The sequence below is a fragment of the Dreissena polymorpha genome, chromosome 16, assembly GCF_020536995.1.
Source record: "Dreissena polymorpha isolate Duluth1 chromosome 16, UMN_Dpol_1.0, whole genome shotgun sequence".
Classification (NCBI taxonomy): domain Eukaryota; kingdom Metazoa; phylum Mollusca; class Bivalvia; order Myida; family Dreissenidae; genus Dreissena; species Dreissena polymorpha.
In genome coordinates this window covers 18461894-18476025 of record NC_068370.1, presented here as the reverse complement: position 1 = coordinate 18476025, position 14132 = coordinate 18461894, and the positions used below count along the sequence as shown (strand labels likewise).

Below are 14132 nucleotides of genomic sequence, written 5' to 3'. Positions count from 1 at the left end.
TCATATAGTTTTCTTGGTCATTAGTGTTATCAGATTTAGACTGATCATCATCCATAGACCATCATATAGTTTTCTTGGTCATTAGTGTTATCAGATTTAGACTGATCATCATCCATAGACCATCATATAGTTTTCTTGGTCATTAGTGTTATCAGATTTAGACTGATCATCATCCATAGACCATCTTATAGTTTTCTTGGTCATTAGTGTTGTCAGATTTAGACTGATCATCATCCATAGACCATCATATAGTTTTCTTGGTCATTAGTGTTATCAGATTTAGACTGATCATCATCCATAGACCATCATATAGTTTTCTTGGTTATTAGTGTTATCAGATTTAGACTGATCATCATCCATAGACCATCTTATAGTTTTCTTGGTCATTAGTGTTATCAGATTTAGACTGATCATCATCCATAGACCATCATATAGTTTTCTTGGTCATTAGTGTTATCAGATTTAGACTGATCATCATCCATAGACCATCATATAGTTTTCTTGGTCATTAGTGTTATCAGATTTAGACTGATCATCATCCATAGACCATCATATAGTTTTCTTGGTCATTAGTGTTATCAGATTTAGACTGATCATCATCCATAGACCATCTTATAGTTTTCTTGGTCATTAGTGTTGTCAGATTTAGACTGATCATCATCCATAGACCATCATATAGTTTTCTTGGTCATTAGTGTTATCAGATTTAGACTGATCATCATCCATAGACCATCATATAGTTTTCTTGGTTATTAGTGTTATCAGATTTAGACTGATCATCATCCATAGACCATCTTATAGTTTTCTTGGTCATTAGTGTTATCAGATTTAGACTGATCATCATCCATAGACCATCATATAGTTTTCTTGGTCATTAGTGTTATCAGATTTAGACTGATCATCATCCATAGACCATCATATAGTTTTCTTGGTCATTAGTGTTGTCAGATTTAGACTGATCATCATCCATAGACCATCATATAGTTTTCTTGGTCATTAGTGTAATCAGATTTAGGCTGATCATTATCCATAGACCATCATTTAGTTTTCTTGGTCATTAGTGTTGTCAGATTTAGACTGATCATCATCCATAGACCATCATATAGTTTTCTTGGTCATTAGTGTAATCAGATTTAGACTGATCATCATCCATAGACCATCATATAGTTTTCTTGGTCATTAGTGTTGTCAGATTTAGACTGATCATCATCCATAGACCATCATATAGTTTTCTTGGTCATTAGTGTTGTCAGATTTAGACTGATCATCATCCATAGACCATCATATAGTTTTCTTGGTCATTAGTGTTATCAGATTTAGACTGATCATCATCCATAGACCATCATATAGTTTTCTTGGTCATTAGTGTTATCAGATTTAGACTGATCATCATCCATAGACCATCTTATAGTTTTCTTGGTCATTAGTGTTATCAGATTTAGACTGATCATCATCCATAGACCATCTTATAGTTTTCTTGGTCATTAGTGTTATCAGATTTAGACTGATCATCATCCATAGACCATCTTACAGTTTTCTTGGTCATTAGTGTTATCAGATTTAGACTGATCATCATCCATAGACCATCATATAGTTTTCTTGGTCATTAGTGTTATCAGATTTAGACTGATCATCATCCATAGACCATCTTATAGTTTTCTTGGTCATTAGTGTTGTCAGATTTAGACTGATCATCATCCATAGACCATCATATAGTTTTCTTGGTCATTAGTGTAATCAGATTTAGACTGATCATCATCCATAGACAATCATATAGTTTTCTTGGTCATTAGTGTTATCAGATTTAGACTGATCATCATCCAAAGACCATCATATAGTTTTCTTGGTCATTAGTGTTATCAGATTTAGACTGATCATCATCCATAGACCATCATATAGTTTTCTTGGTCATTAGTGTTATCAGATTTAGACTGATCATCATCAATAGACCATCATATAGTTTTCTTGGTCATTAGTGTTATCAGATTTAGACTGATCATCATCCATAGACCATCATATAGTTTTCTTGGTCATTAGTGTTATCAGATTTAGACTGATCATCATTCATAGACCATCATATAGTTTTCTTGGTCATTAGTGTTATCAGATTTAGACTGATCATCATCCATAAACCATCATATAGTTTTCTTGGTCATTAGTGTTGTCAGATTTAGACTGATCATCATCCATAGACCATCATATAGTTTTCTTGGTCATTAGTGTAATCAGATTTAGACTGATCATCATCCATAGACCAACATATAGTTTTCTTGGTCATTAGTGTTGTCAGATTTAGACTGATCATCATCCATAGACCATCATATAGTTTTCTTGGTCATTAGTGTTATCAGATTTAGACTGATCATCATCCATAGACCATCATATAGTTTTCTTGGTCATTAGTGTTATCAGATTTAGACTGATCATCATCCATAGACCATCATATAGTTTTCTTGGTCATTAGTGTTTTCAGATTTAGACTGATAATCATCCATAGACCATCATATAGTTTTCTTGGTCATTAGTGTTATCAGATTTAGACTGATCATCATCCATAGACCATCTTATAGTTTTCTTGGTCATTAGTGTTGTTTTGCTACTTTGAATATAATGCATACATTCTCTTCTGTATCCATGATAACTTTTGGCTTTTTTGTGTGGACAGTTTTCAAATTGTAAATATTGTCCCTTAAACAAGCATGCTTATGTAATTGGTAGTTACATATTGTTTTAATTCACACTTTCCTTATGTTCCTTTATTGATTGGTCCATGTTTTTTATAATAGTTCTCGATCCTGTACATTTTTTCAACTAACACTTCACTTCAGAACTTGACAAACTTGCAAAATTTAATATAAAGATAAAATTTAATATAAACATGTTTCTCCCCGTCTATATTTAAATGGTCAATGCATACAATTTTGATAAATCAAGGTCTAACTTAAACTACATTGAATACTGATCTGCACCTCAGATATAGTAATCTATATAAATTGAGAAATAAGATTTCTTTATTTGCTATATGTAACTAATACAAGAGCACCGCCTTGCGGGTGCAGACCGCTCATCTATTGTTCTTTTTTAAGGTAAAGGGACCTATCTCAATACTTCAATCACAAAGGAGAGAGGGGTGGGGTGGAAAGGGGTGTATAGTGAGGGGGTGTGGTCAATTTTTACATTATCTTCCAAAAATAAGAAAATAAATGCCAAAAAATAATAAAAAAAAATTGGGGGGGGGGGGGGGATTCTTGGGTGGGATGGTTGGACGGTCTTTCAAAAATAAAATAATAAAAATAAGTATTTGCATTTTTTAACCATGTTTAAAAAAATAATATATATATATATTGATTTTTTTTTTTTGGGGGGGGGGGGGGGGGCGGGTCGGGGGGGGTTTAGTGTGAGGGTGTGGTCATTTATTAGATGATCTTAAAAATAAAATGAAAAAAAAACAACAACTTTTTTTCGGGGGGGGGGGGGGGGCAATTTTAGCAGAATTGAATAATTTGACCTTGAGAGTCAAGGTCATTCAAAGGTCAAGGTAAAATTCAACTTGCCAGGTACAGTACCCTTATGATAGCATGAAAGTATTTGAAGTTTGAAATCAAAAGCCTTGATACTTTAGAAGTAAAGTGGATCTAAACACAAAATTTAACCATATACTGTGAACCCATTTATTTTCGTCAGCACGAAATTTCGTCCTTTTTAAAAAAATGACTATTTCGTCAGCACTTAAATTCGTCCATTTCTGGTTTTGAAAAAAAAGCGTCCAATTTGTTTGTTATGTGTGTAATACATTTAATACCCGGTTGCGAAAAAATCGTGCTGGGGAAAAGGGGTGACACTTGGTAGTCACTTGCAGGAGGTTGGGCCTTGTTTGGCATATGCCAAATAACAAGTCTGTTATTTCAGGTGATAGTAACTGTCCCTTATTATTTTATGTCATTGACACGTTCTTTGTTATGATTAGCGGATAAGTGGGACTGAATAACCGTTAACGAGTGTTTTAAACAACGGAGCCAATTGCCAATTAGTCTTTTTCCATTACAATCACCGACAACCAAACACAAATCAATATGTTTTTTATTTATTTGTAATAAAAGCGCAGAATATATTTCAGTCAGGTGTTGATCACACATCGTCATATTTTAACGTTTAATAGTATTGTCTTTAATCCGGATTCGCCGCGTGTTGGCTGTATAATCTGCAACACCCCTGAAAAACACAATACACACAATGGGTAATAAAGTTGTTAACAATAAGCGCTAATCAACACTATTATACCTAAACAAAGTCGACGCATTCGATACAGCCTTATTGCATTCGCGTTTTACAGGAAATGTCAGTAAACTGTATAATGTACACCCCTTTGTGTCAAAACCGGATTTAACTTGAGTGTGAATAGTCGACTGTTTCATGTTCTTTGTATCAATACCATCCGGGTATCTGTACTATAAGTATACCAGTCTACAAACAAGGTGCGCGCTTCCGCAAATGGGTATTCGGACGTTCAAAAAATTGACCTACGGTTTAGCGTTCACGCCGTCGAACGCATTTAGCAATATAACTCGTTTTTTTTCACTATTTCTTTACTTGCAAAAAATACTAGTGGCTTATAACTTACCTTGCAATCTTTTTTTCTCGCATTTTGCGAGTGTGCGAGTGTTAATTTCGAGCCCTGTGTATATACGTGGATTACGCTGGATTTAAATGCCTCATGCCTACGGTAATTCAGTCTTATTTGTTTCAAATATGGGACATGATTGTTCGTTAGGATCTTGAATTCGTCCATCGGTCGAAGGACGAAAAAGACGAAAATTAATGTGTGACGAATAATAATGGTTTCACAGTATTCAAAGTTACTAAGTCAAAAAAGGGCCATAATTCTGTCAAAATGACAACCAGAGTTATGCAACTTGTCCTGCACTGTCCCCTTATGATAGTTTGCGAGTGTTCCAAGTATGAAAGCAATATCTTTGATACTTTAGGAGTAAAGTGGACCAAAACACAAAACTTAACCAAATTTTCTAAGTACAAAGGGCACATAATTCTGTCAAAATGCCAGTCAGATATACATAACTTTGCCTGCACAGTCCCCTTATGATAGTTAGCAAGTGTTGCAAGTATGAAAGCAATAGCTTTGATACTTTAGGAATAAAGTGGACCTAAACACAAAACTTAACCAAATTTTCTATTTTCTAAGTATAAAAAGGGCACATAATTCTGTCAAAATGCACGCCAGAGTTATCTAACTTTGCCTGCCCAGACCCCTCATGATAGTAAGTAAGTGTACCAAGTTTGAATGCAATAGCTTTGATACTTTATGAGAAAAGTGGACCTAAACACAAAACTTAACCGGACGCCTACGCCGACACAGACGCCGACGCCAAGGTGATGACAATAGCTCATAATTTTTTTTCAAAAAATAGATGAGCTTATAACTTAAGTTCAATTTTTTTTAAGAACATCCATTTAACTGTGATATTAAACATACCACAAGCCAACTTTGCCACAATAAACCAAAATGTAATTGGTAGATTTAGGTTCTGATAATACTAAGATAATGCACATACTATAAAGCCTAATGCCGGCGTCGAATTATAAACATTTAAATAATTGTATTTAAAGTTTTATGATATTTAAAAACCATAATCTGCAAAATCTTATAAATAGCAGTCTCTGTTCCAATATTCGAATTTAAGCATAAACAAAAATATCTTTAAACAAGAGGTCCATGGACCCTAAGGCGTGGACCCGAGAACCGAAGGCAGTAACTATTCTGAGATGGTGGAGTTGGCATTTGTAGAGTGTTAACAAGTTTTTTCTTAAATTTGACCAAATGACCTTGTTTTTATACCTTAAATGACCAGATTTCAAACTCAGTCACGCTATTATAAGGACAAAGTCTGGAGAGTAAACAAGCCTCTCTTTTTTTTTAATATGCCAAGGTGACCTAGTTTTTTTACCTTATGCGATATTTCATTGGGACACATATTGTGACCAAGTTTCATGAAGATTTGACAATAAATGTGGCCAAAAGAGTGATAACAAGGTTTCACTTTAGCAATAAAAGAAACCTGCACTGCCCCCTGGAAGACATGTTTTTAAACAGACAAGAACCATTTTTGAACTCAGCCAAGATATCATTTGAACCAATGATCTGACCAAGTTACATGAAGATTGGACTAAATATGTGACGACTTGTTATGTATGTTAACAAGGTTACAGTATAGCCAGGTAAGGAAAACTTTCCCATATGATGAGTTTCAATCTCTGCCAAAACATTTGTTCATGTATAAGAAATGTTCTCACCAAGTTGAATTAATATTCTACCATAAATGTGACTTCTAGAGTGATAACAAGGTTTCATTATAGCCATGTAAGAAAAGCTTTCCCATCAAATGGCGAAGTATTTTTTTAAAGAAATCAGAACCATTTTCAAACTCTTCCAAGATATCATTAGAGAACATGTTTTACAAAGTTTCATGAAGATTTAACACAAAATGTGGCTTCTATAATGTTATTAAAATTTCACTTTAGCCATGTAAGGAAAAATGTCGTGCCCACTGGCAGCCATGTTTAAAACAAGAGCTGTCTCCATAGGATGACATATGCCCCCAATAAACGCTTTGATAGAAGTAAGAAGCTCTACAAGAATATTTAAATTAAGATTGAATACAAGTAAAGTGTTTTTAAAATCTGGCAAATGTGAAAGTAAATGTGGTAGTTGGCAAATTGGAACTACTCAGCCTTTCTCGGAATAAGCAAATATACTTATTCATCACTTCCAAGCAAAGGCTGAGTAGTTAAGACTGCCAATCAAGACTCAACATATGTAAACCAACAAGTTTAATAAACCGTCAAACCCCACCTTCGTTCTCTGTAAAATATTCGAAAGGTGGAGGTATGCACGTGCTGTTTCATAATTGGATGATTGCCATTAGGTAACAAATACACAATAGATTTAGCTTGTTGATTGGACAAAGGAAGCAAATTGTATCGGCTAAAAATGTATTGCTTTATGGCTTCTTGACAAGAAATGACTTTCCTTAAATGACGTCAAGCTGTCAATTGACACCGAGTGCAAATTTTTGCAAGACTATTAATAATTCGATTGACTCTTTGTTTACATCTTCAGTTAAAACAACACTTTTAACAATGAAACTTTGAATCAAAAAAAATAAATAGAAACAAAACAATAAGTTGCTAACAGTGATTATATTAATTGCCTTCTGTTAAAGGAGCCTTTTCACAGATTTTGGCATGTATTAAAGTTTGTCATTAATTAAATGCTTTATATTGAAAAATGTAAACATTGGATCTGAAAAGCTCCAGTAAACAAGATGTGTTTGTAATACACAATGTCCCCCTATATGACGTTTGACCTTAAAGGATGACCTTGACCTTGTGAAGGATGACCTTGACCTTGACCTTTCACCACTGAAAATGTGCAGCTCCATGAGATACACATGCATGCCAAATATCAAGTTGCTATCTTCAATATTGCAAAAGTATTAATAAAATAAGTGATTTGGGCCACATATATTTGACCTCTGACCTTGAAGGATGACCTTGACCTTGACCTTTCACCACTCAAAATGTGAAGCTCCATGAGATGCACATGCATGCCAAATATCAAGTTGCTATCTTCAATATTGCAAAAGTATTCATAAAATAAGCGATTTGGGCCACATATATTTGACCTCTGACCTTGAAGGATGACCTTGACCTTTCACCACTCAAAATGTGCAGCTCCATGAGATACACATGCATGCCAAATATCCAGTTGCTATCTTCAATATTGCAAAAGTATTCATAAAATGAGCGATTTTGGCCACATATATTTGACCTCTGACCTTGAAGGATGACCTTGACCTTGAACTTTCACCACTCAAAATGTGCAGCTTCATGAGATACACATGCATGCCAAATATGAAGTTGCTATCTTCAATATAGCAAAAGTTATTGTAAAATGTTAAAGTTGGCGCAAACAGACCAACAGACCAACAGACAGACCAACAGACCAACAGACAGGGCAAAAACAATATGTCCCCCACTACTATAGTGGGGGACATAAATAAAAATCAAGAATACAATTAAAACAGGAAATGTGTTTGTCAGACACACTATGTCCCCTTCTGCGCCGCTTTGAATTGTTTTGTGTTTTTTTACCTTTGACCTTGAAGGATGACCTTGACCTCTCACCACTCAAAATGTGCAGCTCCATGAGATACACATGCATGCCAAATATCAAGTTGGTATCTTCAATATTGCCAAAGTATTCATAAAATGAGCGATTTTGGCCACATTAACTTGACCTCTAACCTTGAAGGATGACCTTGACCTTTCACCACTCAAAATGTGCGGCTCCATGAGATACACATGCATGCCAAATATCAAGTTGGTATCTTCAATATTGCCAAAGTATTCATAAAATGAGCGATTTTGGCCACATATATTTGACCTTTGACCTTGAAGGATGACCTTGACCTTTTACCACTCAAAATGTGCGGCTCCATGAGATACACATGCATGCCAAATATCAAGTTGCTATCTTCAATATTGCAAAAGTATTCATAAAATGAGCGATTTTGGCCACATATATTTGACCTCTGACCTTGAAGGATGACCTTGACCTTTCACCACTCAAAATGTCCAGCTCCATGAGATACACATGCATGCCAAATATCAAGTTGCTATCTTGAATATTGAAAAAGTTATTGCAAATGTTAAAGTTGGAGCAAACAGACCAACGTACAGACCAACAGACAGGGCAAAAACAATATGTCCCCCACTATAGTGGGTGGGGGACATAAAAAGGAAAAAAAGTAAACCTCAACACGGCTCGAACCAGTGACCCCCGGAGTCCTGGAGTAAAAGCCTACCCACTTAGACCACTCGGCCATCCGTGCTCATTACCATAAAAGATGTATTTTATACTTTACATAAGCAATCCTCGTAGTTTCACAAAATTTAACGACAACAACAGAACTCTCCAAATTATTCAATTGTTTCGCGTTGCAACGCTTTATAATTTTCAGGTTTTTAATCATCAAAAGATACATATAATGGCTATTTTAGAGAATGGTAAATGTTTAGTATAACTGTTTCCTCACAAAGATCATAACTAAAACGAAAATTTGCGAATCTGACACAACTTTTTTACATTTTGTCACTTTACCAAAACGTGAAAAGGCCCCTTAAAAAGAACACATTTTGAAGTGTAAATAAACAACAACAACAACCATTACAACAATGCCGCAGGGATGGATCCTTTTGGATTTTTTTCATAAACCATTTCATAAGTACAAACTGTAATTTTAATCAATTTTATTAGGTAAACTTATAACTAGGTTTGTATGATTCTTTACAAAATATATATTTTTATGTCCCCCACTAAAGTAGTGGGGGACATTTTGTTTTTGCCCTGTCTGTTGGTCTGTTGGTTGGTATGTTGGTTTGCGCCAACTTTAACATTTGCAATAACTTTTGCAATATTGAAGATAGCAACTTGGTATTTGGCATGCATATGTATCTCATGGAGCTGCACATTTTGAGTGGTGAAAGGTCAAGGTCATCCTTCAAGGTCAAAGGTCAAATATATGGGTCAAAATCGCTCATTTAATGTACACTTTTGCAATATTTCAATATTCAAGATAGCAACTTGATATTTAGCATGCATGTGTATCTCATGGAGCTGCACATTTTGAGTGGCGAAAGGTCAAGGTCATCCTACAAGGTCAGAGGTCAAATATATGTGGCTGAAATCGCTCATTTTATGAGTACTTTTGCAATATTGAAGATAGCAACTTGATATTTGGCATGCATGTGTATCTCATGGAGCTGCACATTTTTAGTGGTGAAAGGTCAAGGTCAAGGTCATCCTTCAAGGTCAAATATATGGGTCAAAATTGCTCATGTAATGTCACTTCTGCAATATTGAAGCTAGCAATTTTATATTTGACATGCATGTGTATCTCATGGAGCTGCACATTTTGAGTGGTGAAGGGTCAAGGTCATCCTCCAAGGTCAAATGTCATATACGGGGACATAGTGTTTCACAAACACATCTTGTTTATTTATAGGCTCGTGGTTATTTTCGAACACAGCTTAGAAATCATTCAAACAAATGTTTCCATGAAGAGTGTACCAGAAATGTGACTTCTAGAGTGTAAACTTCTTAAATTTTACTTAGTGACCAAGTATTTTACCTCACATGACCCAGTTTCAAACTCAGCTAAGATATTATTAGGACAAATATTCTGACAAAGTTTCATAAAGTTTCATGAAGATTGGACTAAAACTTAAACTCAGCTGATATAATATAATCAGAACACAAGTAACTTATATAGTGATAACAATTAAGGCTTTACTTCATCCATATAAAAAAAAACTTCCCCATCCCATGTCGGCCATTTTTTCAATGGGCTGTACCCATTTTGGAATTCAGCTGAGATATTATTAGAACAAATTTTTAATATTTTACCAAGCGTCAGAAAGATTTGACAAAAGTGCAATCATGTAAAGAAGCTTTCATTTAAGTTTGAACTTTTGACCTAGTTTTTTACCTGATGTGACCCAGTCTCAAACTCTACCAAGATTTTATTGGACACATCTTTGGACCAAATTTCAGGAAAAGTGGACAATAATACATGTAGATAGTTCAAAATGTATATAGCCATATAAGGAAAACTGCCCCCTCCCCAATGGCAGCTATGTTTTTCTAAGAGTTGGAACCATTTTCAAACTTGACCCTGATACCTATAGAACAAATGTTCTGACAAAGTTTTATGAAGATTGGAATAACATTGTTGCTTCTAGAAAGTTAACAAGGTTGCACTGAAGCAATATATGAAAACGGCCCCAAACCCCTGGCGGCCATTTTTTAACACAAACCAGAACCATTTTAAAACTAAAGCGAGACATCATTAGAACAAATGTTCTGACCAATATTCAAGAAGATTGGATATTAAACTTCTAGAGCGTAAACAAGGTTTCACTATAGCCATATAAGAAAAATTGCCATGCCCCTTGGCGGCCATATTTTTCGACAAAACCAGAAGCATTTTCCAACATAGAAAAAATGTTCTGGCCAAGTTTCATGAATACCAATATTTGACTCTAAAACTTTTCCACAGTGTTAACAAGCTGTTTCTTTAATTTGACCTGGTGACCCAGTTTTGGACCTTACATGACCAAGTTTCAAAATCCGCCACAATATCAATGGGACAAGTGTTCTGACAAAGTTTCATGAAGATTGGATAATAAATTTTGCCTCTAGAGTGTAAACCAGGTAAATATTGACAACTGATGACGCATAACAAAAAAAGGAGCAAAGGAGATCACAAAAGCTCACCATAAGCACACTGTGTTCAGGTGAGCTAACAAAAAGTACACATTTATATGAAAAGTACACATTTGTACACAAAGTACACATTAATACAAAAAGTTCACATTTATACAAAAAGTAAATATTTATACAGAATTATGATAATTTGTATTTTGGACTATAAAGCAATCGTTTCATAAGAACATGGCAACAGATAAACATTGTGATATTGTTGGAAAATTCCATGCCTGAGAAAAAAAAACAGTGGAAAAATGATCTCCACTGGCTTGATGGAGAGGGTCTGAAAATGCGCCTTTGAAAAAAACAAACTTATCACCATCCATGGTTTGTCAATAGTCAATTTATTGATAGTTACAAATAATCATTGAAAATGTAAATTTATAACGGCATAAATAATTGGAATAAGAATTGCTAAGAATTACCAATGTCCAAACTAAAGAGCTCATCTCCTACATAAATATAGGTAAGATTTGATCAAATTGTCAAAAACTAAATGACAAATAGTTTTGAGGGAAAGAGCTAATTGTTACAAAAAGCTTGTAGTGAAAAAATCATTGACATGAAATCTTATCTGTTGACCTGGACATAGCAGAAAAGACTAAACAAGTTTTTGGAGCAGACTATGAAAAAAAATAGTCAAAAGCAAAAAATTAAAAGAAAATCTGTTTGCTTTCTTGGTAAAAATATTTCAAATTACTTCCCTAAAAGCAATCAGATATCCTCTATATATCAAATAATTAGTGTATACAGTATCCAATTGTTAGGTCGTGTTTTTTCACATTTGGAAGTCTCATGTATGAGTGTTTTATTTGGCATATGGTACTTAAAATCACTTTTGTACTTATTTTATGTCATGTTAGCCATTATGGTCCTCTGTGAACATGAATTTTGACCTGTGAAGACTACTTTCTTTCATCTACCAGTATGTTACCATCAAATCTATTTGCATGATCATGATAGGTCTTAATATTCTTAAGATAAAATGCTTAAAAACAGGTCATCAAACTGACTGACATAAAGGTGCAAAGCGATATACACCTGCCTCTTCCAAGGACATAAGAGACATTATTCAATAAAACAGCCTTGCATTAATTATCACATGTATTACAATGCATAATCTTTTAAAATAAGAGTTGAACCAAAACACACTCATTTTATTGACACTCGATCTTTGTTTGATAACACTTTAGACTTTAATACTATAAACTATAAACTTACCTTCTGGCAGACATTAATAGCTGTGAATATGTCCCCTGCCACAAGAATTCCAAACAAGATGTACACAAATCCGATGGCATAGGAGTAGAAGACCATCTCAGAGTTCCCTGCAGAGTACTGCTTTAACGCCTTCTCCTGGATGTTGCCAATGGCCCCATCACAACACAGGGCCGCAGATATTAGTAGCACACCTAGAGTAAGATTGAAGCAAACATATTTAAGCCTGTCAGCCTCTGTCTGGGAAAACTGGGCTTTGCGGAAAGCGTTTACCCAGATTATCCTGCTGAGTGCCTTTAGGCTAATCAGGGAAGACAATTTCCACCTAGACTAGAATTTCATTCATAGGACACTTCCTTTATATGACAAATTACATACAAGCAGAAAGTATCTTTCTTGATAAGCCTGTGCAGACTTCACAAGCTATTCTGGGCAGACACTTCACCCACATGCATTAAGCCCTGTTTTCTCAGAGCAAGGCTCATATACAAAGTATTTTGTGTTCAAATGGCCCAATCTCAACACAGGGCACCATATATCAGTCTAACACCTACAGTAGGGAAGATGACAAAACAAGAGCAAACCAAAAGTTTTTGCAATGGAGACAAACAGAAAGATCCCTTAACTTCCTGGGGAAAATTAATAAATTAACTTGTAAAGCTATTCTTAATTCAAACACATATTTTCTGTAAAATTTTAGCATACCAATTTACTCTTTGCCGCTAAGATATGAATTTTGAGTTGTTTAAAGTCCCTTGAAAACATCTAATTAAATAAAAGACCTTTCATAAAAGATTCAAGTTTTAAAGGCTTCATTTCCAACCCTAAGAAACTGGTGAGCAGCAAACAGCATAAAACCTGAACACATAGCAAGGTATTTATGGGCTGTTCTAGTCTTATGCTGGATGCATATGGCCATTTTCACTTTGAATCTGAGAGGGAAAGGGTTAAAGGTGCAGAAACAACCTACTCACCGTACGTATTGAATGAGGCCGACACGGAGCTATCTGCAAGGGTGAACATGATCAACCCAAACACCATCATCAGCATGGCGGTCACATCAATCAGGGAGTACCTCTTGCCTGGAACATTACATGGCAATCGTAATCACTAAGAAAAGAACACCAATACAGGTACAAATCTAAATGATTGTTTCATAGCAAAGAGGAACTTATCTGCATCTATCAACATATAAAGTTTACTATCAGCAGTATCTCTTATAAGTAGTAAATCGTTTTATTTTTGCAAACCATACAGACAAAGATTATTGTTATTCATCTACTATTTACTCTTCATAAAGAACTTCTATCACCAAAATTAAGTACATGTACTAATGAAATGCAGTATGTTGAGCTTGGCTATAAAATATTTGAGATCGTATGATAACAATTACTACACTGCAATGGTGCACCTTGTATAAGGACTCCTCCAATCATTACAGGTATGAGTTTGCAGCACTTGAAGATCACCTGGGTGGGGTAGTTCAGGTAGCCCACAGACGTGTTGGAGAGACCCATTGTACCCACCGTCAGCAAGGCAAGGAGGGCATACATACTCAGTGGAATCCTGG

The 14132-nt window shown here is 35.0% G+C and overlaps 1 protein-coding gene and 1 long non-coding RNA gene across 5 annotated transcripts in view; both read right to left on the bottom strand.

Annotated features, from left to right (window-relative positions):
- Nucleotides 1–14132, bottom strand: part of LOC127861492 (adenosine 3'-phospho 5'-phosphosulfate transporter 2-like) — a 52832-nt gene that overhangs the window by 13777 nt on the left and 24923 nt on the right. For all 4 annotated transcript variants that reach the window (XM_052400027.1, XM_052400028.1, XM_052400029.1 and 1 more), the window contains 3 exons: nucleotides 13974–14128; nucleotides 13537–13644; nucleotides 12566–12756 (listed from right to left, as the gene is read on the bottom strand). In XM_052400027.1, the coding sequence (XP_052255987.1) occupies nucleotides 12566–12756; nucleotides 13537–13644; nucleotides 13974–14128 (454 nt within the window). The remainder of the gene's footprint in view (nucleotides 1–12565; nucleotides 12757–13536; nucleotides 13645–13973; nucleotides 14129–14132) is intronic.
- The window catches only part of LOC127861514 (uncharacterized), a 50336-nt gene that overhangs the window by 29987 nt on the left and 6217 nt on the right, over nucleotides 1–14132 (bottom strand). The window lies entirely within an intron of this gene.